The following is a 26,143-nucleotide window of genomic DNA, read 5'->3' on the forward strand; positions in this document are numbered from 1 at the left end:
TAACCCTCCCAGTCAACCAGGTACTGGAAACCCATGCTCCGAGGTCGAACACACAGGAGGCGTCTCACTGTGTATGCCAGATGGCTGTCAATGAAACAGGGAGGAGGGGTGGGCCTGGAAACAGGAGACAAAGGGCTGTGAGACAAGGGCTTAATCCTGGACACATGAAAAGTGGGACATATACGGAGGGTACGGGGACGGAATCCGGTAGCGGTCCGCTTGTCGACGATACCTGCAGGTGGTCTTGAGAAGAGCAGACGAGCTCTTTTACAGGTATGCTGACAGCGGCAGACGAACATCTGGGCCGAGGGTATGTTGAAATCTTCTTCTTGCTCTGGGAAGAGCAGGAGTGGATACCCCATGGAGCATGAGAGCCTAGTGGCCGGGCAGGGAAGAGTGTTCTAGGCGTACTCCACCCACAAAAGTTGCCGGCTCCAGGTGGTGGGGTTGGTTTTGGCACACTCCGACTAGCCGTTGGACTGGGGATGAAACCCGGAGGACAGGCTGGCCGATGACCCAATGAGGGTGCAGAATGCCTTCCAGAATTGGGTCGAGAATTGAGGACCACGATCAGAGACAATGTCGACAGGGACTCCATGGATTCGGAAGACGTGCTGCACCATGAGCTGGGACGTCTTCTTGGCTGAAGGGAACTTGGGGAGAGGAATGAGAACATATCTTTAGAGAACCTATCCACTACTTTGAGGATATTGGTGTTGCTATCAGACGGAGGAAGCCCAACATCCAGGGATATTTGGAACCAGGGGTGATGAGGAACAGGGAGTGGCTGAAGGAGGCCAGCCGGAGCTTGCTGTGGAGTCTTATTCTGAGCACACATAGTGCATGCGGCGACAAAGGCTGAGTGGTCAGGAACCATAATGGGCCACCAGAAGCATTGTCGCAGGAAGGCCAGGTTTCGACAAGAGCCGGGATGGCAGGTGAGCTTGGAGGAATGAGCCCATTCCATGACCTGAGATCGGACCAAATCAGGGACAAACATCCGGTTAGCCAGGCCCCCCCAGGGTCGTTGTGCCTTGCGGGAACGTTGTTCCTTGCGAACCAGGCTCTCGATATCGCAGACAACTGTAGCTGCAAGACATGAGGTAGGGAGGATGGTCTCAGAGTCAAAAGGTGTGGCAGTGGAACTAGACTTGCGAGAGAGAGCGTCCGGCTTCACATTCTTGGACCCTGGGCAGTTGAACCTGGTGAATAACAGAGCCTGCCTAGAGTTAACGGGCCTGCCTAGAGTTAAGGCGCTTGGCTGTGCGGAGATATTCTAAATTCTTATGGGCGGTCCACACCAAAAATGTATTTTCCGCTCCTTCCAACCAGTGCCTCCACTACTCCAACGCCATCTTGACCGCCAGGAGTTCCTGATTTCCTACATCGTAGTTTCTCTCAGCGGGGTTGAGACGATGGGACAGAAAGGCACAGGGATGCAGATTTTGGTCCTGGGCAGACTGCTGGGACAGGACGGCTCCCACTCCAACGTCAGAAGCGTCAACCTCAACCACGAACTGACAGGACGGCTCCGGATGGATGAGGATGGGGGCTGTAGTAAACCGATGCTTAAGGGCCAAAAACACCTTGTCAACAGCTGGGGGACGTTGTGAACGGCACCTTGGGAGAAGTGAGTGCAGAGAGGGGAGCCGCCAGGGTGCTGTAGCCCCAAATGAAGCTGGCGGTAGAAATGAGCAAATCCCAGGAACGGGAGAAAACTAGGATGTCGTCGAGGTATACAAACACAAATCAATTCAACATGCCAGAGACCACATCGTTGACCAAGGCCTGGAACACTGCGGGAGCGTTGGTGAGTCCAAATGGCATGACCAGGTACTCATAGTGTTCACTAGCTGTGTTGAAGGCCATCTTCCACTCGTCTTCTTTGTGTATCCGAACTAGGTGGTAGGCATTCCGAAGGTCCAACTTGGAAAAGATGGTTGCCCCCTGGAGAGGTACGAAAGCCGAGGAGAGGAGTGGTAGAGGTTAACGATTCTTAACCTCTTACATCTAGACGTTCCGCTAGCGGAACACCTGCTCCAATATCCAATGATAGGCGTGGCGCGAATTACAAATTCCTCAAAAATACAAAAACTTCAATTTTTCAAACATATGACTATTTCACAGCATTTTAAAGACAAGACTCTCCTTTATCTAACCACACTGTCCGATTTCAAAAAGGCTTTACAGCGAAAGCAAAACATTAGATTATGTCAGCAGAGTACCCAGCCAGAAATAATCAGACACCCATTTTTCAAGCTAGCATATAATGTCACAAAAACCCAGAAGACAGCTAAATGCAGCACTAACCTTTGATGATCTTCATCAGATGACACACCTAGGACATTATGTTATACAATACATGCATGTTTTGTTCAATCAAGTTCATATTTATATCAAAAAACTGCTTTTTACATTAGCATGTGACGTTCAGAACTAGCATACCCCCCGCAAACTTCCGGGGAATTTGCTAACAATTTACTAAATTACTCACGATAAACGTTCACAAAAAGCATAACAATTATTTAAAGAATTATAGATACAGAACTCCTCTATGCACTCGATATGTCCGATTTTAAAATAGCTTTTTGGTGAAAGCACATTTTGCAATATTCTAAGTACATAGCCCAGCCATCACGGGCTAGCTATTTAGACACCCGGCAAGTTTAGCCTTCACCAAAATCAGATTTACTATTATAAAAGTTTGATTACCTTTTGTTGTCTTCGTCAGAATGCACTCCCAGGACTGCTACTTCAATAACAAATGTTGGTTTGGTCCAAAATAATCCATCGTTATATCCGAATAGCGGCGTTTTGTTCGTGCGTCCCAGACACTATCCGAAATGGTAAATCAGGGTCGTGCGCATGGCGCAATTCGTGACAAAAAAATTCTAAATATTCCATTACCGTACTTCGAAGCATGTCAACCGCTGTTTAAAATCAATTTTTATGCAGTTTATCTCGTAAAAAAGCGATAATATTCCGACCGGGAATCTCCTTTTCGGCAAACAGAGGAAAAATCACAAAGACGGGGGCAGCCAGGGCACGCGCCTAAGCCCACAGTCCCTTGATCGGCCACTTGAGAAAGGCGATAATGTGTTTCAGCCTGGGGCTGGGATGACGACATTCAGGTTTTTCCCGGGCTCTGAGCGCCCATGGAAGACGTAGGAAGTGTCACGTTAGAGCAGAGATCCTTTATAAAAGATAGAGATGGCAAAGAAGTTCAACAAATGGTCAGACAGGCCACTTCCTGTAAAGGATACTCTCAGGTTTTGACCTGCCATTTGAGTTCTGTTATACTCACAGACACCATTCAAACAGTTTTAGAAACTTTGGAGTGTTTTCTATCCAAAGCCAATAATTATATGCATATTCTAGTTACTGGGCAGGAGTAGTAACCAGATTAAATCGGGTACGTTTTTTATCCAGCCGTGAAAACAGGTTAACCGTGATGTCATTGAGGCCCCGGTAGTCGATACATGGACTCAGGGTCTTGTCCTTTTTTTTCCACAAAGAGGAACCCTGCGCTTGCAGGGGAGGAAGAAGGACGAATGCTCCCAGCAGCCAGAGAGTCCTCAATGTACTCCTCTATGGCCTTGGTCTCAGGGCCAGACAGGGAATCTAGCCGCCCATGAGGCGGTGTTGTGCCCGGGAGGAGATCAATAGCACAATCGTAGGGACGATGCAGAGGGAGGGAGGTGGCACGAGCCTTGCTGAAAACCTCCAAGAGGTCCTGGTACTCGGGAATGGCAGAGAAATCAGAGGCTTTAACAGAGCCCGCAGGAGGACATCCCGGGGCAGGCTGCGCCGCCTTAAGACAATGTGAGTGGCAGAACAGGATAGAACCAGTGGTCCAGTCAATAATGGGGTTGTGCCTCTGTAGCCATGAAAATCCCAAAACACTAACATAGGGAGATTCAATGAGAAGAAGCTGTATGGACTCTGTGATTGCCCGACACAGGCAGGTTAATGGGCACCGTATTATGAGTGACATTGCCAATAGTGCGTCCCTCCAGTGCTCTGGTGTCCATGGGAACGGAGAGAAGTTGTGTGGAGATACCCAGCTCCGATACCAGAGTAGGGTCCATAAAACTCTCATCAGCCCCAAAGTTTAGACTGGTCACCCCACAGCAGGATAACATGGAAGGGAGTACGAGTAATGGGAGTAAGAAAACTCCCAGTATGGCCCACCATAGTACTCGTACCTAACTGATGAGTCTGGTCTTTCACTGGACAGGTGGATTTGTGTTGCCCTATAGCACCACAATACAGGCAACTGTTGGAGTAAAGCCTATGTAATCATTCCTGAGGCGACAATCTAGCTCTGCCCTGTTGCATAGGCACAGTAGAAAACGAGTCGCCCGTTCCCGATGATTCGAGGGCACTCAGGTGACTTCGAATCCTCTCGGAAATGCAGGCGTCGGGGACTTCCGGGGTTCTTCGGGGGCGAGCAAGCAGCCGTGGACAAACGAGCGGGGCCGAAAATAGACCTCTCCCTCCTGCATTCCCGTAGACGTCCATCGATCCTTATAGTTAAGGTTATGATGGAATCAAGGTCCAGGGGTAACTCCCGAGCTGCGAGCTCATCTTTAATCTCCTCCGATAGTCCATGAAGAAAAGTATCGAACAGAGACTCCGGGTTCCAGGCATTCTCGGCTGCCAACGTGTGAAAGTCTACCGCGTAATCTGCCACACTACGGGTTCTTGACGTAATCAAAGTAGCTTTCGGGCTGCCTCATCCGGGAGAGAATCTTGGTAGAGGGGCCAGCCGTTTCCACAGGCAATGTCACTTTTTTAATTTGTGTGTGTCAATTTTGAACAGCCCACCCAGCTAAAAAAATGGTCCAGCCCTTCTGGCATCTGCCAGAATTGCCAGATGGCCAATCCAGCCCTGCCACATGGTGTCATATTTCCATTACACCAGTTTTTGTGTGTGTCTGTGTGTTTACAGAGAACACCACTGACGAAAGGCAAACAAACATTCCACTCCAAAGCTGAAAATCATCACTTGTGAGAAAGGCAGCTGTTGGAATCAACAACATGACAAATTGCTTTATTATCTCATAAGAAAATAACTGTCTACAACACTTCGATTTCTTAGATCAGCAGCAAGTTAAGTAATAACTAGTCCAGTTGAACACCTGCCATAGAATAGGACCTGAAAAACAGGCCCTAATGAACATAATACACCTTTGCAGCCAGAGGGAGGAAGTGGTTGGCACTTATACTGATCCCCCCCCCCCCCCCCCCCCCCCCCCCCCCACACACACCCATTGGACGAGGCCGTGGGGACTGCAGCTCGGTGATCTGCGCATGGCTGCCTGTTTAGTATTCGTCTCATGTCTGGCCGAGGGAGTCACATTAAATCGGGATCAGGTAGATTACAGTCTAATATAGGCTGCAAATGAGAGCCATAGGTTAGAGCCAGAGCAGAGGCCCACTCTCCCAGCATCCTACAGTATTCCTGTGTGCTGCATGCCTGCTTTCCCCCTAACTACCTACTCCCTCACACCACCCCACACACACACACACACACACACACCCACACACACATTCGTACATACGCTGATGGATTCATGCATGCATACATGTAGGCACAGACCGACACACGCACGTGGCAAAACCAAAGGCTACAGAGGCAGAAATACTACAGGCGGTGTCAACCTGCCTGAAATATGCACCTGACCACAAGGGCCAATAAGTAAGTGGATGAGAGAGTAATTTTTTGTTTATTGTATATCTTATCTGTGTTTCCAGAAGCCTGTGCCAGATTTGTACTTTTGTTTGGCTTGTACATCTATTTTGGGGTGCAATACATTATTTCAACTGTTCTTTTTTTAACAATTTTAAAAAGCAGATAAATATAAACAAATATTAATACAGATTGGTACAGTTCATGCTACATGGTAAAATAAGTGAATATGTAAGCTGATACATTTCCAGCCAGAGATAATAATTATTATAAACAAAAAGAGCAATAGAAAAAGACATCCAAACCCACACACAAAATAGCACAAATAAAATGTTAAAACCTCTCTGGGATTTGTGGGACGCTAGCGTCCCACCTCGATAACAGCCAGTGAAATTGCAGGGCGCCAAATTCAAACAACAGAAATCTCATAATTAAAATTCCTCAAACATACAAATATTAAACAACATTTTAAAGATAAACTTCTTGTTAATCCAACCACAGTGTCCGATTTCAAAAAGGCTTTACGGCAAAAGCACACCATGCGATTATCTGAGGACAGCACCCCATCAAACAAACACAGACAATCATATTTCATCCCGCCAGGCGCGACACAAAACTCAGAAATAACGATATACCGTAATTTCCGGACTATTAAGCGCACCTGAATATAAGCCGCACCCACTGAATTAAAAAATAAATAATATTTTGAACATAAATAAGCCGCACATGTCTATAAGCCGCAGGTGCCTACCGGTACATTGAAACAAATTAACTTTACACAGGCTTTAACGAAACACGGCTTGTAACAAAAATAAATAGGCTTTAACGAAACACGGCTTGTAACAAAAAATAAAAAATTTGCAGTAAGCTTTAGTTGTCTTTTTGCACTGAGTCAATTCCTCATGCTGCTGTTTCCAACGTCTTATCATCGACTCATTAAGACCAAGCTCCCGTGCAGCAGCTCTATTTCCTTTTCCAACAGCCAGATCAATCGCCTTCAACTTGAAAGCTGCATCAAACACATTTCTCCGTATCTTTGCCATGATGAGGGTGACAAAATGACTACCGTAATCAGAATGATTGGAAGAGTGAGAGCGCTCGATTTAATCTAAACAGTAAACAAAAAAGTTGTTTGACCTTAACCCGTTCGGCAATTTCATTGGTCTAATGAAAGCTTCATGCCGGCAAAAAACTGAGCACGTCACAGAATGTGTTTTTTTTTTTTTTTTTTTTTGAAAGAGGGAAAAATCCATATATTAGCCGTGTCATTGTTTAAGCCGTGGGGTTCAACGCGTGGGAAAAAAGTTGCGGCTTATAGTCCGGAATTTACGGTAATTCATGCCTTACCTTTGAAGATCTTCTTTTGTTGGCACTCCAATATGTCCCATAAACATCTCCAAATTGTCCATTTATTTGGCGCGTTTGATCCAGAAAAAAAACGGTTCCAACTCGCGCAACATGACTACAAAATATCTCATAAGTTACCTGTAATCTTTGTCCAAACAACTTTCCTAATACAACTTTAGTTATTTTTTTACGTAAATAATCGATACAATTTAAGACGGGATAAACTGTGTTCAATACCAGAGGAAAACAAAGTGGAGCGTGCTTTCAGGTCACGCACCTCAACCACAACAGTACACTTCACTCGACCCTCGTTCTGAACAGGGCTACTTCTTCATTACACAACGGAAAAACATCAACCAGTTTCTAAAGACTGTTGACATCCAGTGGAAACGATAGGAACTTCAAGCAAGTGCCTTATAAATCTAGATACACATAGAAAACCCATTGAAAAGAGAGTGACCTCAAAAAAAAATCCTGGTTGGTTTGTCCTCTGGGTTTCGCCTGCCAAATAAGTTCTGTTATACTCACAGACATCATTCAAACAGTTTTAGAAACTTCAGAGTGTTTTCTATCCAAATCTACAATATGCATATCCTAGCTTCTGGGCCTGAGTAGCAGACAGTTTACTCTGGGCATGCTTTTCATCCGGACGTGAAAATACCGCCCCCTATCCCAGAGAGGTCTCATTACTGGGCTCCATGTTAATTAATGTAGGTCTTTTTAATCTAAGTGAATGTGTTATTTATTCCATCTCATACAGCTCCCAAACCTTTTGCAGCCACAAGTTATATGTTGGAGGGTTGGGTTTTAACCATTTAATTGGATTGCTGTGAGCAAAATCTGCAAAAGACAGTTCTGACCCCTTCCCTCTATGCACTCTGGAATCACCCCCAGGATAGCCACCAAGGAGTGGTGGTGTTTCTACATGGTACACCACATTTAAAGCTGTATAAACATCATCCCAATACACTTTCAACTTTGGACATGACCAGAATATATGTACATAGTTGCTCACTTGTTCCCCATTTCAACCATTCTTGACTAACAAAAAGTTTTTACATGGACAAAGGTTTACACAATGCTGTTCGAGGTCACTGCTCTAATTGTGTTACACAGAATGAAAATAGCCAACAGTACTATAGACCCTAAGTCTGGAAGATACATTTTGCACCAAGAGTACAATTGTATTGTGCTTTTCAAGAGCGTGCAACATCCTGGTTGATAGTCTGTTTTCATATTCTTATCTTAGGCTCTTATCCTTATGTAAAGAAGCCTACATCATAAAATGGCAACTACTTCTAAACGTCTAATCAACACACTTCACGGATTGGTGACAATCCCTGTTGAATTCATGGTGTGTTTTGGTCAAATCAGATCACAATGTGTTCTCAACTTCACTCCAATAGTTGATTATGAATTAAGTATAGTTTTCAAACTATAGTACCAAAATAAAATAAATAACTGTTGCCTGTCTTTTGAATGGGTGAATAAAGGTTGAAATCTTATTGATCATTGTCTCAACCAAATATTACCCATATTTCCATGTTGAAATGACGTGTCCAGTGAAATTATCTGCCGGCTAAGTAAAGATGCAGGAGTAAATGCATATGATCGAGTGAAAAAGCAGCCTACACACACTTTAATCAGAAGCAATTAAAACTCAAATTGCATCTGATTGAAGTGTTCAGAGATTCCTTTTTCACCACCTGACAAGTAAACAAAATAACGAACAAACTGTTTGATGCAACCCCGTATCACTGTGTTATCAATAGTTTGGACTAGGGTTTTAAAAATCTGTTAATTTTCCCAACATTTCCAGAACTCCTTTTTGAAGGCTTTCTGACACCCTACTTATTCCCTTCTGATTCTGTGAATCTTCAATCCAGGAATAATGAAAAATTGGGGATTTTGGAGAAGTTGTGCAACCCTAGTGTGGATCGTTTTCTCATGTTGCCTAGGACATTTAGCTATGGTATGACTCAATATGAAGACGTTAAGTGGGAATGATATGGAAATGATCCATCTGCAAAGCCCCCTCTGTTTAATATAGTGGTTTCAACTTCTGCACCTCAGGTAAGAATGACTGTTTACTGCAGTATCTTTATTCTTGGTGTCAATGTAAAGGAGAAAATATATATCAAAGTTTATGGATACTTGCGTAGAATTGACTGGACAAGACTATAACAGGAAACAAATGAAATAGAACTGAAGATTAAAACCATATTAATCACTTCTTGTTATTTGGAAATCCAACTAGCCTACGGATATGGTTGCACTCACACAAAAGAAATGTGTCATACTTGCTTCCGTTATAGGAAAGGGTCTGAGCCTTTGTAGTGCTTTGGTGAGGGGGATCTCATCTGAAGAGGCAGAAGGAGACCTCAATCTCCCACATGACCTATCATTGGAGCATGAATGCTCAAGATTCTCTAATGGAAAATATTGGACCACATGGCAATTCTTGGTAAAATTAGAATACCTTTCCCAAATATCGATCAAGAATGAGAATAAGGGGTTGGCTTATGTTGTGAAGGGTCCACCGCACTATAAACCGCTGGGTGGGGACTTGCGCAACGTTTTAGTTTGTCGTTGCCCCATCCACCCACTTGGTGGCTTGCATGGTGTTTTAGTTTGCCATTTCACCTCACCACCAATACTTGGTGGCTTGCAAGGCGTTTTATCCTTTTACGTCTTAGTGGCAGTGGTACAGGTTATGGCGCTTGGTTAGGCCCTCTCCCACCAAAAAACACATGCAAGTGTAAAAGTGTAAAAAGGCAACCTAAAATGCAACCTTATAAGCCATGTGAGAGACCAAGATGATTCTCTGAAATAATAGATTAGACAACATCATGCCAATGGTTTTTACAAATGGAATACCTTTATTAAATACAATGATGTTGGGACCTCACGATGTTGGGGCCTCCCGAGTGGCGCAGCGGTCTAAGGCACTGCATTGCAGTGCTTGAGGCATTACAGCAGACTGTGACCGGGAGACCCATGAGGCAGCGCACAATTGGCCCAGCGTCGTTTGGGTTAGGGGAGGGTTTGGCCAGCCGGGATTCTTTGTCCCATTGCACTCTAGCGACTCCTTGCGGTGTCTGGGCGTCTGCAAGCTGACTTCAGTCACCAGTTGTACGGTGTTTCCTCCGACACGTCGGTGCGGCTGGCTTCCGAGTTAACCTCTTGTCGTTCGCCTAGGATAGGGGGAGCTACAGTGATTATTGAAAAGAATTCGTGCCCATTTTAAACGGCCTCCTACTCAAACTCAGAAGCTAGGATATGCATATAATTAATACTTGTGGATAGAAAACACCCTAAAGTTTTTAAAACTGTTTGAATGGTGTCTGTGAGTATAACAGAACTCATATGACAGTCAAAACCCCGAGACCGATCGTAACAGGATGTGGAATTCTGAATTGCGGACTCAACTTCACCACTTTGCCTATAATTCACACAGTGAGCAATGGTTCATTGAGCACTTCCTATTGCTTCCACTAGATGTCCCCAGTCTTTACAAAGTGATTTGAGCCTTCTACTGTGAAAACTGAATGAATGAGACGCTGTGGAAAGTGGTCACATGAGGAGGGCCATCACCATTATGACGCTGGCGCCCCTGGCTACCCTCCCTTTTCGAAACGTTTTGAAAGACAATGCAATCATCCCCCTTGAATCTTATTGGAGCTCTGGTTGAAAAAGGCCCTAAAGATTTATGTTATACAACATTTGACATGTTTGAACAAACCTAAATAAAAAAAAAATGCATTTTTTCGAAAGAGGTGTCCCGCGCACGACGGAACTTTTGGTGCAGCCTTCAGAACGCGCTAACAAGAACAAGCTATTGGAACATAAAGGATTAATTTTTTCGAACGAAAATACATTTGTTGTGGACCTGGGATTCCTGGAAGTGCTTTCTGATGAAGACAATCAAAGGTAAGGGATTATTGACAATAGTATACAAGACTAGATTTGATATGCGATTGTTCCAAGATGGCGCTGACCTGTATTGCTAGCCTATTTTCTGAGTATCGCATCCCCTTTTATCGCAAAGTGTGATTACCCAGTAAAGTTATTTTTAAATCTGGCATTACAGGTGCTTTCAAGAGATATTCATCTATAAATCTTAGAATGACAATATTACATTTGTTTTCGAATAGTAATTTAGTATATTGTAGCGCTGTTTCACTGGATGCATTTGAGGGAAAATAGTTAGTCAACGTTACGCGTCGATGTAAAATGCTGTTTTTATATATAAATATTAACTTTATCGAACAAAAGAATGCATGTATTGTGTAACATGATGTCCTAGGAGTGTCATCTGATGAAGTCTGTAAAAGGTTAGTGCTGCATTTAGCTGTTTTTTGGTTATTTGTGATGCATGTGGTTGGTCGGAAAATGGCTATGTGGCTACTTTTACGATATACTCCTCTAACATAATCTAATGTTTTGCTTTTGCTGTAAAGCCTTTTTGAAATCGGACAATGTGATTCAGGAGAGGTGTATCTGTAAAACGATATAACATAGTCCTATATTTGAAAAAATATATATATTAAATTCCGTTATGCTAATGGCGATAGGATTTTTTCGCTGGATGTCCGTCCCGCATACGGGACGAGCCCGTCAAGAGGTTTTAAGCGAGCTTGGCAGGGTCATGTTTTGGAGGACGCACGGCTCTCAACCTTTGCCTCTCCCGAGTCCGTACAGGAGTTGCAGCAATGGGACTGTAATTGGATATCACGAAATTAGGGAGAAAAAGGGGTCGTCATTACTTAGTGGCTTGTGCTGCATTTGAGCCTTCTTGGTAGCAGTGACACAAGTTTTCTGGTGTATCAGGGAACATTTTGGAGGGGGCTTGGGTAGACCTTTGCCTGAAAATAAAGTGTAAAATAACATCCTTTTTAGTTTTATTCAAGTGGAAGAAGACTTCTAAATAGTCAACATAAACACATAACCAATTTTAAACCAAAATTCTACAACATGCAGAAGTTAACCTCCCAAGCCCTACCCCCTAGCCTGGAAATCCGGATGGATTTCAGCTCAGTTTCACTACACTAACAATGGTGAAACATGGAATGATTCTGTCTGGGTTGAGGCTACCGTCCCTCTAGCCACACGCTTGGAGATTTGAATGGATCAGTTAAAGTAATACGGTAAAAGGTCCTACCACTCTATTAACAGGCAATGTGGTTGTTTGGTGTCTAAAGTTTAGGGAAAATGGGTCGATTAGTAATCAGCATGGCAGACTACCATACTTATATAACTTGGAGGCAGTAGTGGCTGGAGGTGGGAGATGACATTCCTCATGCAATTCTAAACACGCGACAGTATAAAGAATAAAAACCATGCCAATTAAACTGAATGTACATAAACTGCCAATATGTGTTGAAACATACCAGTTATAAATTCTTTGAATGTAGTTTTCTTTCGGTTTCTCTTGGAGAGCTCCTCCACTTCACTGGCTTTGATTATTTTGACGTCTTCACATTGCTGTTTTCATTCTGAATGGTGGGTGAAGGTTCAAAACAATTTAACAATCAATTGTAACAACCAGCAATGTTTACTTATTGCATTTTCAAGTATAATAATGTATCTGCTATTTACCTGATAAGATAGCGTCGAAGAGGATGGCTGATGTTTTACATTCTCCTAACCAACTTTGCTATTTTGTTAGTTTTTTTGCATTGTTTGTAACTTATTTTATAACTTGTTTTGTACATAATGTTGCTGCTACCCGGGAGAACTAGCCCAAATCGACGTCATTTGCGTTAAGAAAAGATGGAGGAAAAGAGGGCACAGATCGGGCTGCCTTCTGAGAATCCTTAGGCGAGCGAGTGAAGTCCCACTGCCATCCGTTTTACTTGCTAACATGCAATCATTGGAAAATAAAATTGATGACCTATGATTATGATTATCCTACCAACGGTGATGATGGTTGGATGTTCTTGGCAGTATGTTTCACTTGGCTTGATTCAGACAGTCGCCTCGTCTCTTGTACCAATGGATTATGTGGACTTTTATTTATTTTCACCCCTTTTTCATGATGTCCAATTGGTAGTTACACCGTACAGCTGGCAACCGAAGTCAGTGTGCATGGGACAAGGACATCCCGGCCGCCCAAACCCTCCCCTAACCCGAACGACGCTGGGCCAATTGTACGCAGCCTCATGGGTCTCCCGGTCGTGGCCGGATGCGACAGCGTCGTCCAGGTTAGACTTTTTTGGAAACATCCTTCAATACTATGGGACCAGTGTAAAGCAAAAACTGCCTGTGTGTGGCCTTTCGTCAGTCAAGTCCTGCCAGTCACCGAGGTTGTCAGGCAAATTATTTTGGCAATAAGCCTTTGAAAGGAGATCAGAGCCTCTGACAACTTGATTTTCTGACAGGAAGACAGTGCATGTTTTAGGGCCTCATTTAAGGAAAATCATGACACCCAAACACAGCATATGCATATAATCTAATAGAAACCATGAAATACAAGAAACTCCACTAATGGAGATGTAGCTACTTACATTTTACATTTACATTACATTTTAGTCATTTAGCAGATGCTCTTATCCAGAGCGACTTACAGTAGTGAATGCATACATTTCATAAATTTTATCTCCGTACTGGTCCCCCGTGGGAATCAAACACACAACCGTGGTGTTGTAAACACCATGCTCTACCAACTGAGCCACACAGGACCACTTGATGGCTAGCCATGTAGGCCAAGTTATTGAATTCATAATTTCTCTTTGGATGTGTCCCCTCGGAGTTTAACTCTACCCTTCCGTTCCAAGAGCCTTTAATCTGAAACGATTTATTCCACCACTGGTGAGGTTATTTTCATTAGCCCAAGAACCCAGCTTCACACATATACCACCCTTTGTTGCAGTTTGAGAAGATCCTGCTTCACACAATCAGATGACCTCTTAATCTCATCCCTATCAAACAACCTTTCAGTACGATCACTTGTTGTAACACTGGAGGTGTCACTCACGTTACCATCTACACTAGTTTCAGTAGAAATGTCAGATTTTCCATTATTGCTAAACTCTACAAGAGCTAAAACAGCTGCATGGCATTTACGCCACCATTGATGACAAGTCACAGCTCAATTGCAGTAGTCCAACAAACAATCAAAATAAGTCTATAGGTGATAAAATTATTGTCTTACCTCTTCAGCAATTGTCTTCTCCACGGGGCTTGTTTAGCTTGAAATTGGTTGTGCTTTGTGTTAATTATCGTAGGCTTCTCATACTAATAAGGCAATCAGGTCAATTGGGTGCAGGTGTCAGACGGCATCACAAACAGGTTGACTAGATACTGTACCTTTTTCATAGTGTGGCAACACTTCATGCAATGTAAATCACAAAACATCGTATGACAATTTAGCCCTGTAAATAGAATGCCAAATTCATGATATTAATACATATTAATAATAGTCTTATCAATATATACTGCTCAAAAAAATAAAGGGAACACTTAAAAAACACATCCTAGATCTGAATGAAAGAAATAATCTTATTAAATACTTTTTTCTTTACATAGTTGAATGTGCTGACAACAGAATTACACACAAATAATCAATGGAAATCCAATTTATCAACCCATGAAAGTCTGGATTTGGAGTCACACTCAAAATTAAAGTGGAAAACCACACTACAGGCTGATCCAACTTTGGTGTAATGTCCTTAAAACAAGTCAAAATGAGGCTCAGTAGTGTGTGTGGCCTCCACGTGCCTGTATGACCTCCCTACAATGCCTGGGCATGCTCCTGATGAGGTGGCGGATGGTCTCCTGAGGGATCTCCTCCCAGACCTGGACTAAAGCATCCGCCAACTCCTGGACAGTCTGTGGTGCAACGTGGCGTTGGTGGATGGAGCGAGACATGATGTCCCAGATGTGGTCAATTGGATTCAGGTCTGGGGAACGGGCGGGCCAGTCCATAGCATCAATGCCTTCCTCTTGCAGGAACTGCTGACACACTCCAGCCACATGAGGTCTAGCATTGTCTTGCATTAGGAGGAACCCAGGGCCAACCGCACCAGCATATGGTCTCACAAGGGGTCTGAGGATCTCATCTCGGTACCTAATGGCAGTCAGGCTACCTCTGGCGAGCACATGGAGGGCTGTGCGGCCCCCCAAAGAAATGCCACCCCACACCATGACTGACCCACCGCCAAACCGGTCATGCTGGAGGATGTTGCAGGCAGCAGAACGTTCTCCACGGCGTCTCCAGACTCTGTCACGTCTGTCACGTGCTCAGTGTGAACCTGCTTTCATCTGTGAAGATCACAGGGCGCCAGTGGCGAATTTGCCAATCTTGGTGTTCTCTGGCTAATGCCAAACGTCCTGCACGGTGTTGGGCTGTAAGCACAACCCCCACCTGTGGACATCGGGCCCTCATACCACCCTCATGGAGTCTGGTTCTGACCGTTTGAGCAGACACATGCACATTTGTGGCCTGCTGAAGGTCATTTTGCAGGGCTCTGGCAGTGATCCTCCTGCTCCTCCTTGCACAAAGGTGGAGGTAGCGGTCCTGCTGCTGGGTTGTTGCCCTCCTACGACCTCCTCCACGTCTCCTGATGTACTGGCCTGTCTCCTGGTAGCGCCTCCATGCTCTGGACACTACGCTGACAGACACAGCAAACCTTCTTGCCACAGCTCGCATTGATGTGCCATCCTGGATGAGCTGCACTACCTGAGCCACTTGTGTGGGTTGTAGACTCCGTCTCATGCTACCACTAGAGTGAAAGCACCGCCAGCATTCAAAAGTGACCAAAACATCAGCCAGGAAGCATAGGAACTGAGAAGTGGTCTGTGGTCCCCACCTGCAGAACCACTCCTTTATTGGGGGTGTCTTGCTAATTGCCTATAATTTCCACCTGTTGTCTATTCCATTTGCACAACAGCATGTGAAATCTATTGTCAATCAGTGTTGCTTCCTAAGTGGACAGTTTGATTTCACAGAAATGTTATTGACTTGGAGTTACATTGTGTTGTTTAAGTGTTCCCTTTATTTTTTTGAGCAGTGTATATATATATACTGAACTAAAATATAAACTCTATCACAAAACACAATGCCACAGATGTCTCAAGTTTTGAGGGAGTGTGCAATTGGCATGCTGACTGCAAGAAAGTCCACCAGAGCTGTTGCCAGAGAATTGAATGTTAATTTGGCAGTATGTCCAATCGGCCTCAACTGCAGACCACGTGTAACCATGCCAGCCTAGGACCTCCACAACCAGCTTCTTCACCTGCGGGATCGTCTGAGACTAGCCACCCGGACAGCTGATGAAACTGAGGAGTATTTCCGTCTGTAATAAAGCCCTTTTGTGGGTAAAAACAAATTCTGATTTGGCTGGGTCTTGCTCCCCAGTGGGTGGACTCACAAATGGGTGTGCCCCTACCCAGTCATGTGAAATCTATAGATTATGGCTTAATTTATTTATTTAAATTTACTGATTTCTTTATATGAACTGTAACTCATTAAAATCGTTGAAATTGTTGCATGTTGCGTTTATATTTTTGTTCAGAGTATTATGAATAACATATTTATCAAATACAATTTCCAAAGGTAAAAGTGTATTATTAATATCATTCATGTGGCATCCTATTTCTAGGGCTAATAGTAAATACTTCTAAATTTCTATCAATCAATCATACATTAATGATAGTATACCTAACTACTCATTGAAATGATGGTGTCCTTTGGGAAATCAGATGTCAATGTACTACATTGAATGTAGCCTACATAAACCCAATCTTATTCTGAACTTACTTTCACATAGCTTGTGTAAAACAAGTTAAAGGAGTTACTTTCAATTATTCAATGTTATTACGGTACAGCATAGCTATGCAAATGAGTATGGAAGCTGATCAGTCTTCATATGTGTTGAGATGATAGCTCAGCAGAAACTAACACAACTTGTTTCCTAAGCTATGCATAGGTACATAGAGGTAGTCATCTGGATGGTACATGTCCCCTCATTATACCAGTACGGAGTCACTGTTCAGGCAGAAGTCGTTGTGGCTTCAGATTTTATTTCAATATTGACTTCTCTTTATTTAGGTTGATGGCATGATGTTGAAACATTGACATTGATTCAAACATACCTTTTTACTATCGACATTGAAACAAGGTCAAATAAAATATGTCTAATCAAATTTTAAATTCAACAATTTAATCCATCCAATATACACTATATATATAATTTTTTAAACCTTTATTTTATCAGGGAGTCATACTATAACCAATGGCTCTTTTACAGGTGAGCCCTGAATTATATACTTTACAGAAAATACACACCGCAATATAAATACAAAATGCAAGCAGAAAGAACAACATGGTCATGAAAAGAATGGATCTGATGTTGCATGACATAAACTGTGCTGCAATTCCCACGTAGATTCTAAGTGAGATTCTTTGCAATTTTACATGGATTTCAACGTATACAGTACATCGTTTTGATGATTATGTTGAAGTTAGGTTAAGTAATTGTATTTCAATGTTTGCAACGCTGGTTGAAATCATAGGAAAACACTACTGGTTGATTACTTTTTGCAAATCCAAATGAGTTTCAAACATAGATTCAACATCACATTATGTTGACAAATTACATTGAAACAACTAGTTTGTGCCCAGTTGGATCTCATTGTCTACCGTTTTCTTTGTCTGTTGCATTTGTCTTTTGAGTTATCTTGCTAATGCAGTTCCTGCGTGTCAAATAGAGCATTGTTGCAGTATAACATGCTGTAGTTAACACACAATGCACAACTAAACTTCCCTCTAAGGCCAGGATTGAATCTGATCGCACATTGGGACAATGCTCCATTTAGGTAATTTACGATTGAGCCGACATATGCAGTGTTTACTGTGAACTCAGCGAACACGGAAACATTGCCTTTAAAAGGACCATTGTCGAAAAATCGCGATCGGATTGAATACCGGCCTCAGTCTGTTAACATGACACATACTTCAAATACGCCAATACCGATGCAACTTCTTCTCAAACAGAGTTATTTTTCCTCTTTGTACCTAGAACTACTACTTATACGGCAATCAAGATACAGCTAGAGCAGTTATGAAGTTTAACTACTTCCTGTCTTCTCCTATCCTTCCAGACACCCTCTATTCCCACTGCTGGCCCTGCTGTTTGAGAAGTGTGAGCAGGCCACCCAGGGTTCCGAGTGCATCACCTCTGCCAGCTTCGATGTGGACATCGAAAACTTTGTCCACCAGCAGGAGCAGGACCACAAGCCGTTCTTCAGCGAGGACCCTGAGCTGGACAACCTGGTTAGTACCCTGCCTGGGGCCCATCTAAATAGTTTAACGTGGATTTGATCCATCCCAAAGTCTAACATGGCTTCCTAATATTGAGCAGTTATCGCAATAGTCATACTGTAATGACTTCCTCCACCAGTAGAGAGAGCAAATCATCCTCAACATTAGTAAGCCACGCTGGACTACTGAGATGCCTCCTCAACGTTAGTAAGCCACGCTAGACTACTGAGATGCCTCCTCAGCGTTAGGCGAGCTCTGTTAAATATCCCTTTCAGGTCCCATCCACAATAAAGTTGTCTTATTTTCTCTCTCACCCTTTCTCATGTACACAGTTCTCTCTTCAATTAGCTCTCTCTCTTGCTCTCTCACACACGTCTACCTCTACCCCCTCCCTCTTGTACCTCTTACTTTCCTCCTTTGTCTCTCTCAATATCTATTTCTATTCTATTCACCCTTTCTCTATCTTCCCCTTTCCCACTCTTCCCCTCATGATCTCTCCCTCCTACCATTCTATGACAGCTAGCAATAATTAGAAATTAGGAGAAATAGGGAGGGTGGCTAGAGAGAGAGAAATCATTATGTGGGTGCTCGGCGACAAGTGGAGCGGCAGTCAGTTACCCCGCATCTGTGTGCTTTACGAGGTGCTGGTCGGGGGCTGGACCCAGCACACACTAACTCTTCCACAGGACAGTAAGCTGAAGCTGACTGGCTGAGATGGCACAAGGCCCCGATTAAACAAGCATCGGTAATTGTCATGTAACGTCTCACCCGGCTCGAATTTGACTCTTACGATATTACCTTACTTAGAATATCTCAACAGCATTGGATATTAGGTGAGAAGGACATCCCCAATAAGAATCCCTATTGTAAACTCGCTAGGGTGATGACAACTAGGGTATTAACTTCAGGTAGAATGATTATAGATTTGTTATTATATAAGGATATGCTTTCATGCATTTAAACAGAAAATGTAAATGACTCCACCAATGCAACAGTAAATGACTCCACCAATGCAACAGACATAAAGTTCAAGATGTATATTGTCACATTTTCACTGTACCACATCAAAGAAATGAAAATAATAAACCCCAATGATTTTTCACAACCCATGTCCAAATTACTTGCCAGATTGCTTAAACCCGTTGGCGCACGTTGGAGCAAAAAAAAAAGAAGTCCCGAAGCACCCCATCGTTGTGGTTAATCTTCCACAAGCAATTCTCTCCAGGTCTCGCACGATGCTAGGCTGACCTCGAGGCTGTCAAATACCTCCACGATGAGACGGTAGATTCAGTCTCTACTAAGTCTTTCTTAACAAAATAATAATGCTCTCTTATAAAATAAAATCAGTATTTCCCTTCAAAACTCGGTAGATGCGTGTTTTGTTCTATTTTTATCATCTTCTTTCCTAGTTTTTCTTCACCAACACTGATAATGTTCACCATATGTGAATTGATTGCCCCCCATCTATCTTCAGAGTTTGTACTGTTAGGTGACCTAAACTGGGATATGCTTAACACCCCGGCCGTCCTACAATCTCACACAAATTATTCAAAGACCTACCAGGTACAACCCTAAATCTGTAACCATGGGCACCCTCTTAGATATCATCCTGACCAACTTGCCCTCTAAATACACATCTGCTGTCTTCAACCAGGATCTCAGCGATCACTGCCTCATTGCCTGTGTGCGTAATGGGTCCGCGGTCAAACGACCACCCCTCATCACTGTCAAACGCTCCCTAAAACACTTCAGCGAGCAAGCCTATCTAATCGACCTGGCCCGGGTATCCTGGAAGGATACTGACCTCATCCCATCAGTTAAGGATGCCTGGTTGCTCTTTAAAAGTGCTTTCCTCGCCATCTTAAATAAGCATGCAAGAACAGATATTGCCCTTGGTTCACCCCAGACTTGACTGCCCTTGACCAACACAAAAACATCCTTTGGCGTTCTGCATTAGCATCAGGAACCAATATACTCAGTCAGTTAGGAAAGCTAAGGCTAGCTTTTTCAAACAGAAATGTGCATCCTGTAGCACTAATTCCAAAACGTTTTGGGACACTGTAAAGTCCATGGAGAATAAGAGCACCTCCTCCCAGCTGCCCACTGCACTGAGGCTATGAAACACTGTCACCAATAAACCAATAAATTTACGATAACTGATCATTTCAATAAGCATTTTTCTACGGCTGGCCATGCTTTCCACCTGGCTACCCCTACCCAGGGCAACAGCTCAACACCCCCAGCAGCAACTTGCCCAAGCTTCTCCTTCACCCAAATCCAGACAGTTGATGTTCTGAAAGAGCTGCAAAATCTGGATCCCTACAAATCAGCTGGGATAGACAATCTGGACCCTCTCTTTCTAAAATGATCTGCCGAAATTGTTGCAACCCCTATTACTAGCCTGTTCACCCTCTCTTTTGTATCGTCTGAGATCCCCAAAGATTGGAAAGCTGCCGCGGTCATCCCCCTTTTCAAAGGGTCCGACACTCTAGACCCAAACTGCTATAGACCTATATCCATCCTGCCCTGCCTTTCTAAAATCTTCGAAAGCCAAGTTAACAAACAGATTACCGACCATTTCGAATCCCACCGTACCTTCTCCACTATGCAATCTGGTTTACGAGCTGGTCATGGGTGCACCTCAGCCACGCTCAAGGTCCTAAACGATATCATAACTGGCATCAATAAAAGGGAGTACTGTGCAGCCGTCTTCATCGACCTGGCCAAGGTTTTCAACTCTGTCAATCACCGCATTCTTAATGGCAGACTCAATAGCCTTGGTTTCTCAAATGACTGCCTCGCCTGGTTCACCAACTACTTCTCAGATAGAGTTCAGTGTGTCAAATCGGAGGGCCTGTTGTCCGGACCTCTGGCAGTCTCTATGGTGGTGCCACAGGCTTCAATTCTCAGGCCGACTCTTTTCTCTGTATATATCAATGATGTCAATCTTGCTGCTGGTGATTCTTTGATCCTGTCAGTGTCAGTTATGTGGAGGTGAGGATAGAGTCAAGTGCAGGACACAGAACTGAGTAAAATAACGCACTTTACTCTCGAAGAAACTCATAAATCAAAATCCACGCAGGGATAAATAATCCTGACACAAAACAACTAACACGATGACAAGCAAACAATCACACACAAAACATAATGAGAACCAGAGGGTTAAATAGGGAAAATAATCATAATGAGATGGGAACCAGGTGTGATCAATCAAGACATAACAAATGGAAAAAGAAATGTGGATCGGTGGTAGCTAGAAAGCCGGTGACGATGACCGCCGAACGCCGCCCGAACAAGGAGAGGCATCAACTTCGGCGGAAGTCATGACAGATCCACCTCTACGCAGACGACACCATTCTGTATAGCTCTGGCCCTTCTTTGGACACTGTGTTAACAAATCTCCAAACAAGCTTCAATGCCATACAACACTCCTTCCGTGGCCTCCAACTGCTTTTAAATGCTAGTAAAACTAAATGCATGCTCTTCAACCGATTGTTGCCCGCACCAACCCGCCCGCCTAGCTTAAAACTACTCTGGACGGTTTTGACTTAGAATATGTGGACAACTACAAATACCTATGTGTCTGGTTAGACTGTAAACTCTCCTTCCAGACTCACATTAAGCATCTCCAATCCAAAATTAAATCTAGAATCGGCTTCATATTTCGCAACAAAGCCTCCTTCACTCATGCTGCCAAACATACCCTCGTAAACTGACTATCGTACCGATCCTTGACTTCGGCGATGTCATTTACAAAATAGCCTCCAACACTCTACTAAGCAAACTGGATATAGTCTATCACAGTGCCATTCGTTTTGTCACCAAAGCCCCATATTCTACCCACCACTGCAACCTGTATGCTCTCGTTGGCTGGTCCTTACTACTTATTCGTCACCAAACCCACTTCTTCCAGGGCATCTATAAGTCTTTGCTCGGTAAAGCCCCGCCTTATCTCAGCTCACTGGTCACCATAGCAACACCCACTCGTAGCATGCGCTCCAGCAGATATATTTCACTGGTCATCACCAAAGCCAACACTTACTTTGTCCGCCTTTCCTTCCAGTTCTCCGCTGCCAATGACTGGAACGAATTGCAAAAATCACTGAAGCTTGAGTCTTATATGTCCCTCTTTAACTTTAAGCATCAGCTGTCAGAGCAGCTTGTACACAGCCAATCTGTAAATAGCACACCCGACTACCTCATCCCCATATTGTTCTTTATCATCTTGCTCTTTTGCACCCCAGTACCTCTACTTGCACATCATCATCTGCACATCAATCACTTCAGTGTTAATGCTAAGTTGTCATTATTGCGCCTCTATGGCCTATTTATCGCCTTACCTCCCTACTCTTCTACATTTGCACACACTGTACATAGCTGTTTCTAGTGTGTAATTGGCTATGCATTTGTTTATGTGTAACTCTGTGTTGTTGTTTTTGTCGCACTGCTTTCCTTTATCTTGGCCAGGTAGCAGTTGTAAATGAGAACTTGTTCTCAAATGGCCTACCGGGGTAAATAAAGGTGAAATAATATTTTTTCCTCTTTCTTCAACGTCTCTTTCCCAGTCCTCCTGTTAACCAGGTCAACTCTCCCATTGACCACAGCTTAACAAGCTACCTAATTGGTCAAAACCTAAACTTAAAAGTAAACCAACCAATTCAATTGTACATTAAATAAATATTTCTTCAAAAGAAATGCATTAACGACATTACAATACAGAAGCAATTTGATCATCTTTTAAATCTAACACCAATGAATCATAACAAATAAACTCAAAACTTGGTTTTAACAAGGGTATTACAGTCAGATTTATCTCCTCCTTGGCCAAGCACTTTTCCACCCCAGTCTGGTACCCTTGAGCACTGACTTTGAGAGCATGAGCACAGGAATGGGAAGCCTGGTTGGGAAAAGGATTGGATCATGGTGAAGAATTTTGAGAGGGTCATGGATTAGCAAGTGTTATGTCAAGGGCTATCTGAGAATGTTCGGGGCCTGACAGACTAGGGCCAGCACATCATCTATAAGGCACACAAGGGGTCTGTCCAGAAACAACCCCTAGCCCCTGGGGATTTCTTGTGGCGTCCATTGTCAATTATCGATCCTGCTGGGTTATATACCTTTGATTCAAACTGGAGAAGGCAACCATGGAGCTAGTCAATGTTGAGCCAGCCTAGCATTCAGGCTAGCATGTAGCAGGTAGCCTACTCCTCCTGTCATTGAGCCTGCTGGCTTTGTCTCTCTCTCCTCAGATGGTGAAGGCCATCCAGGTACTAATGTTACACTTTTTTAAAGCTGGGGAAAGCAACAATGGAGCTAGCTAAAGTTGAGCTAGCTCAGACTAACATGAAGGCTAGCATATAGCCTCCTTCTTTCCCCAGTCATTGAGCCTGCTTATTTTCCTCTCTCTCTCTCCTCAGATGGTGAAGGCCATCCAGGTGCTGAGGATCCACCTGCTGGAACTGGAGAAGGTTAATGAGCTCTGCAAGGACTTTTGCAACCGCTACATCACCTGCCTCAAGACCAAGATGCACAGCGACAACCTGCTTCGCAATGACCTGGGCGGGCCCTACTCGCCCTCGCACACCTCACTTAGCCTGCAGCAGGTAAGAAACAGACACACAAAAACTCATTGAATCAACATTGTTTCCATGTCATTTCAACTGCAGAAAATCTATGTGATGACATTGAATTAACGAATGACATGGGGAATTTTTGTTGCTCATTTCATGTTTAACGTTAGTTGACAAGTCAACCAAAATTAAATCAAAACTGGACTTTGAAATGACATGGGATATGCACACTGGTACACGCATACACATATGCACTCTAAACAGAATGTCTCTGGTATGCACTTAGAAAGAGCCAACTGTTTCATCTGTTTCGTCTTTTAATTTTGTATGTTAATATAAATTACATACATTTCCCCCTGTTTTCGTTCACTCTAAGGAAGTAACTTCAAGCATGACCCATAACTTTTTATTTTGACTCTCCATTTATATTTGCAATAGTTATCTCAAATTTGACAGAGATAGTTGGAGCCATTCTGCAAACGAGGGCGGCTGCTCCCCTTTCCAATCCCTTAAAATGACCCTTTTAGCAATGAGAGTTAGTGTCCTGTGCATGGAAGTATTTGGTGTATTCTCCGGGAGGTTAATTCCCAGCAAGATAAAGGCTGCATTTGTGTGTATTACATTTTTATTGCTCCTTGAAATAGAGAGAATATTATTTTCCAATAGGGTTTGATTTGATTTATTAGGAGCCCAATTAGCCAATGCCAATGGTGACAGGTAGTCTTACTGCATTCCGACACATAACAAAAATATATTACAGACAAAATGCTTTACAATTTATACTGAACAAAAATATAAAACAGATGCCTCACAAGTCGTCAACTGGGAGCTTCATTAAATAGTATCCGCAAAACACCAGTCTCAACGTCAACAGTGAAGAGGCGACTCCGGGATGCTGGCCTTCTAGGCAGAGTTCCTCTGTCCATTGTCTGTGTTCTTTTGCCCATCTTAATCTTTTCTATTTATTTGCCAGTCTGAGATATGTTTTTTTCTTTGCAACTCTGCCTAGAAGGCCAATATCCCGGAGTCGCCTCTTCACTGTTGATGTTGAGACTGGTGTTATGCAGGTACTATTTAATGAAGCTGCCAGTTGAGGACTTGTTTCTCAAACTAGACACTCTAATGTACTTGTCCTCTTGCTCAGATATGCACCGGGGCCTCCCACTCCTCTTTCTATTCTGGTTAGAGCCAGTTTGCTTTGTTCTGTGAAGGGAGTAGTGCACAGCGTTGTAGGAGATCTTCAGTTTCTTGGCAATTTCTCGCAAGGAATAGCCTTCATGTTTCAGAAGAAAGTTCTTTGTTTCTGGCCATTTTGAGCCTGTAATCGAACCCACAAATGCTAATGCTCCAGATACTCAACTAGTTTAAAAAGGCCAGTTTTATTGCTTCTTTAATCAGAACTACAGTTTTCAGCGGTGCTAACTTAATTGCAAAATAGTTTTCTAATGATCAAATAGCCTCTTAAAATGATACACTTGGACTAGCTAACACAATGTGCCATAGGAACACAGGAGTGATGGTTGCTGATAATGGGCCTCTGTACGCCTATGTAGATATTCCATTAAAAATCTGCCGTTTCCAGCTACAATAGTCATTTACAACATTAACAATGTCTACACTGTATTTCTGATCAATTTGATGTTATTTTAAGGGACAAAAAATGTAGCTTTTCTTTCAAAAACAAGGACATTTCTAAGTGACCCCAAACTTTTGAACGATAGTGTACATTTAAAAACATGAACATGTACTGTGCGTGTGTGTGCATCTATCAGTTAAATATCGGTACATACAAACAACAAGTAGGTCAGATGGGGGAGAGGCGTTGTGCAGTGAGGTGTTGCTTTATTTGTTTTTTGAAACCAGGTTTGCTGTTCACTTGCACTATATGAGTGCGAGTTGTTCTCAACTTGCCTACCTGGTTAAATAAAGGTGAAATAAATAAATACAATAAAATAAATATGAGATTGAAGGGCATGTATAATACTGTACGTTTCCTTGAATTTGTTTTGGACCTGGGGACTGTGAAAAGACCCCTGGTGGCATGTTTTGTGGGGTAAGTGTGTCAGTGCTGTGTGTAAGCTGACTATGCAAAAAAATTGCCAACACAATGTTTCTTATAAAACAAGAAGTGATGCAGTCAGTCTTACCTCAACTCTTAGCCTAGAGAGACTGACATGCATACTATTGATATTAGCCTTCTGATTTCAATGAAAGGCAAGACGTTCTGCTCTGTTCTGGGCCAGCTGCAGCTTCACTAGTTCTTTCTTTACA

General features: G+C 43.2%; 1 protein-coding gene across 2 annotated transcripts in view; it reads left to right on the plus strand.

The window, feature by feature from the left end:
* pknox2 (pbx/knotted 1 homeobox 2) overlaps positions 1-26,143 on the plus strand; it is a 119,801-nt gene that overhangs the window by 82,701 nt on the left and 10,957 nt on the right. For both annotated transcript variants that reach the window (XM_014197623.3, XM_082974684.1), the window contains 2 exons: positions 18,143-18,314; positions 23,720-23,905. In XM_014197623.3, coding sequence (XP_014053098.3) covers positions 18,143-18,314; positions 23,720-23,905 — 358 coding nt within the window. The remainder of the gene's footprint in view (positions 1-18,142; positions 18,315-23,719; positions 23,906-26,143) is intronic.

The sequence above is a fragment of the Salmo salar genome, chromosome 04 (genome assembly GCF_965601325.2).
Source record: "Salmo salar chromosome 04, fSalSal1, whole genome shotgun sequence".
NCBI lineage: Eukaryota > Metazoa > Chordata > Actinopteri > Salmoniformes > Salmonidae > Salmo > Salmo salar.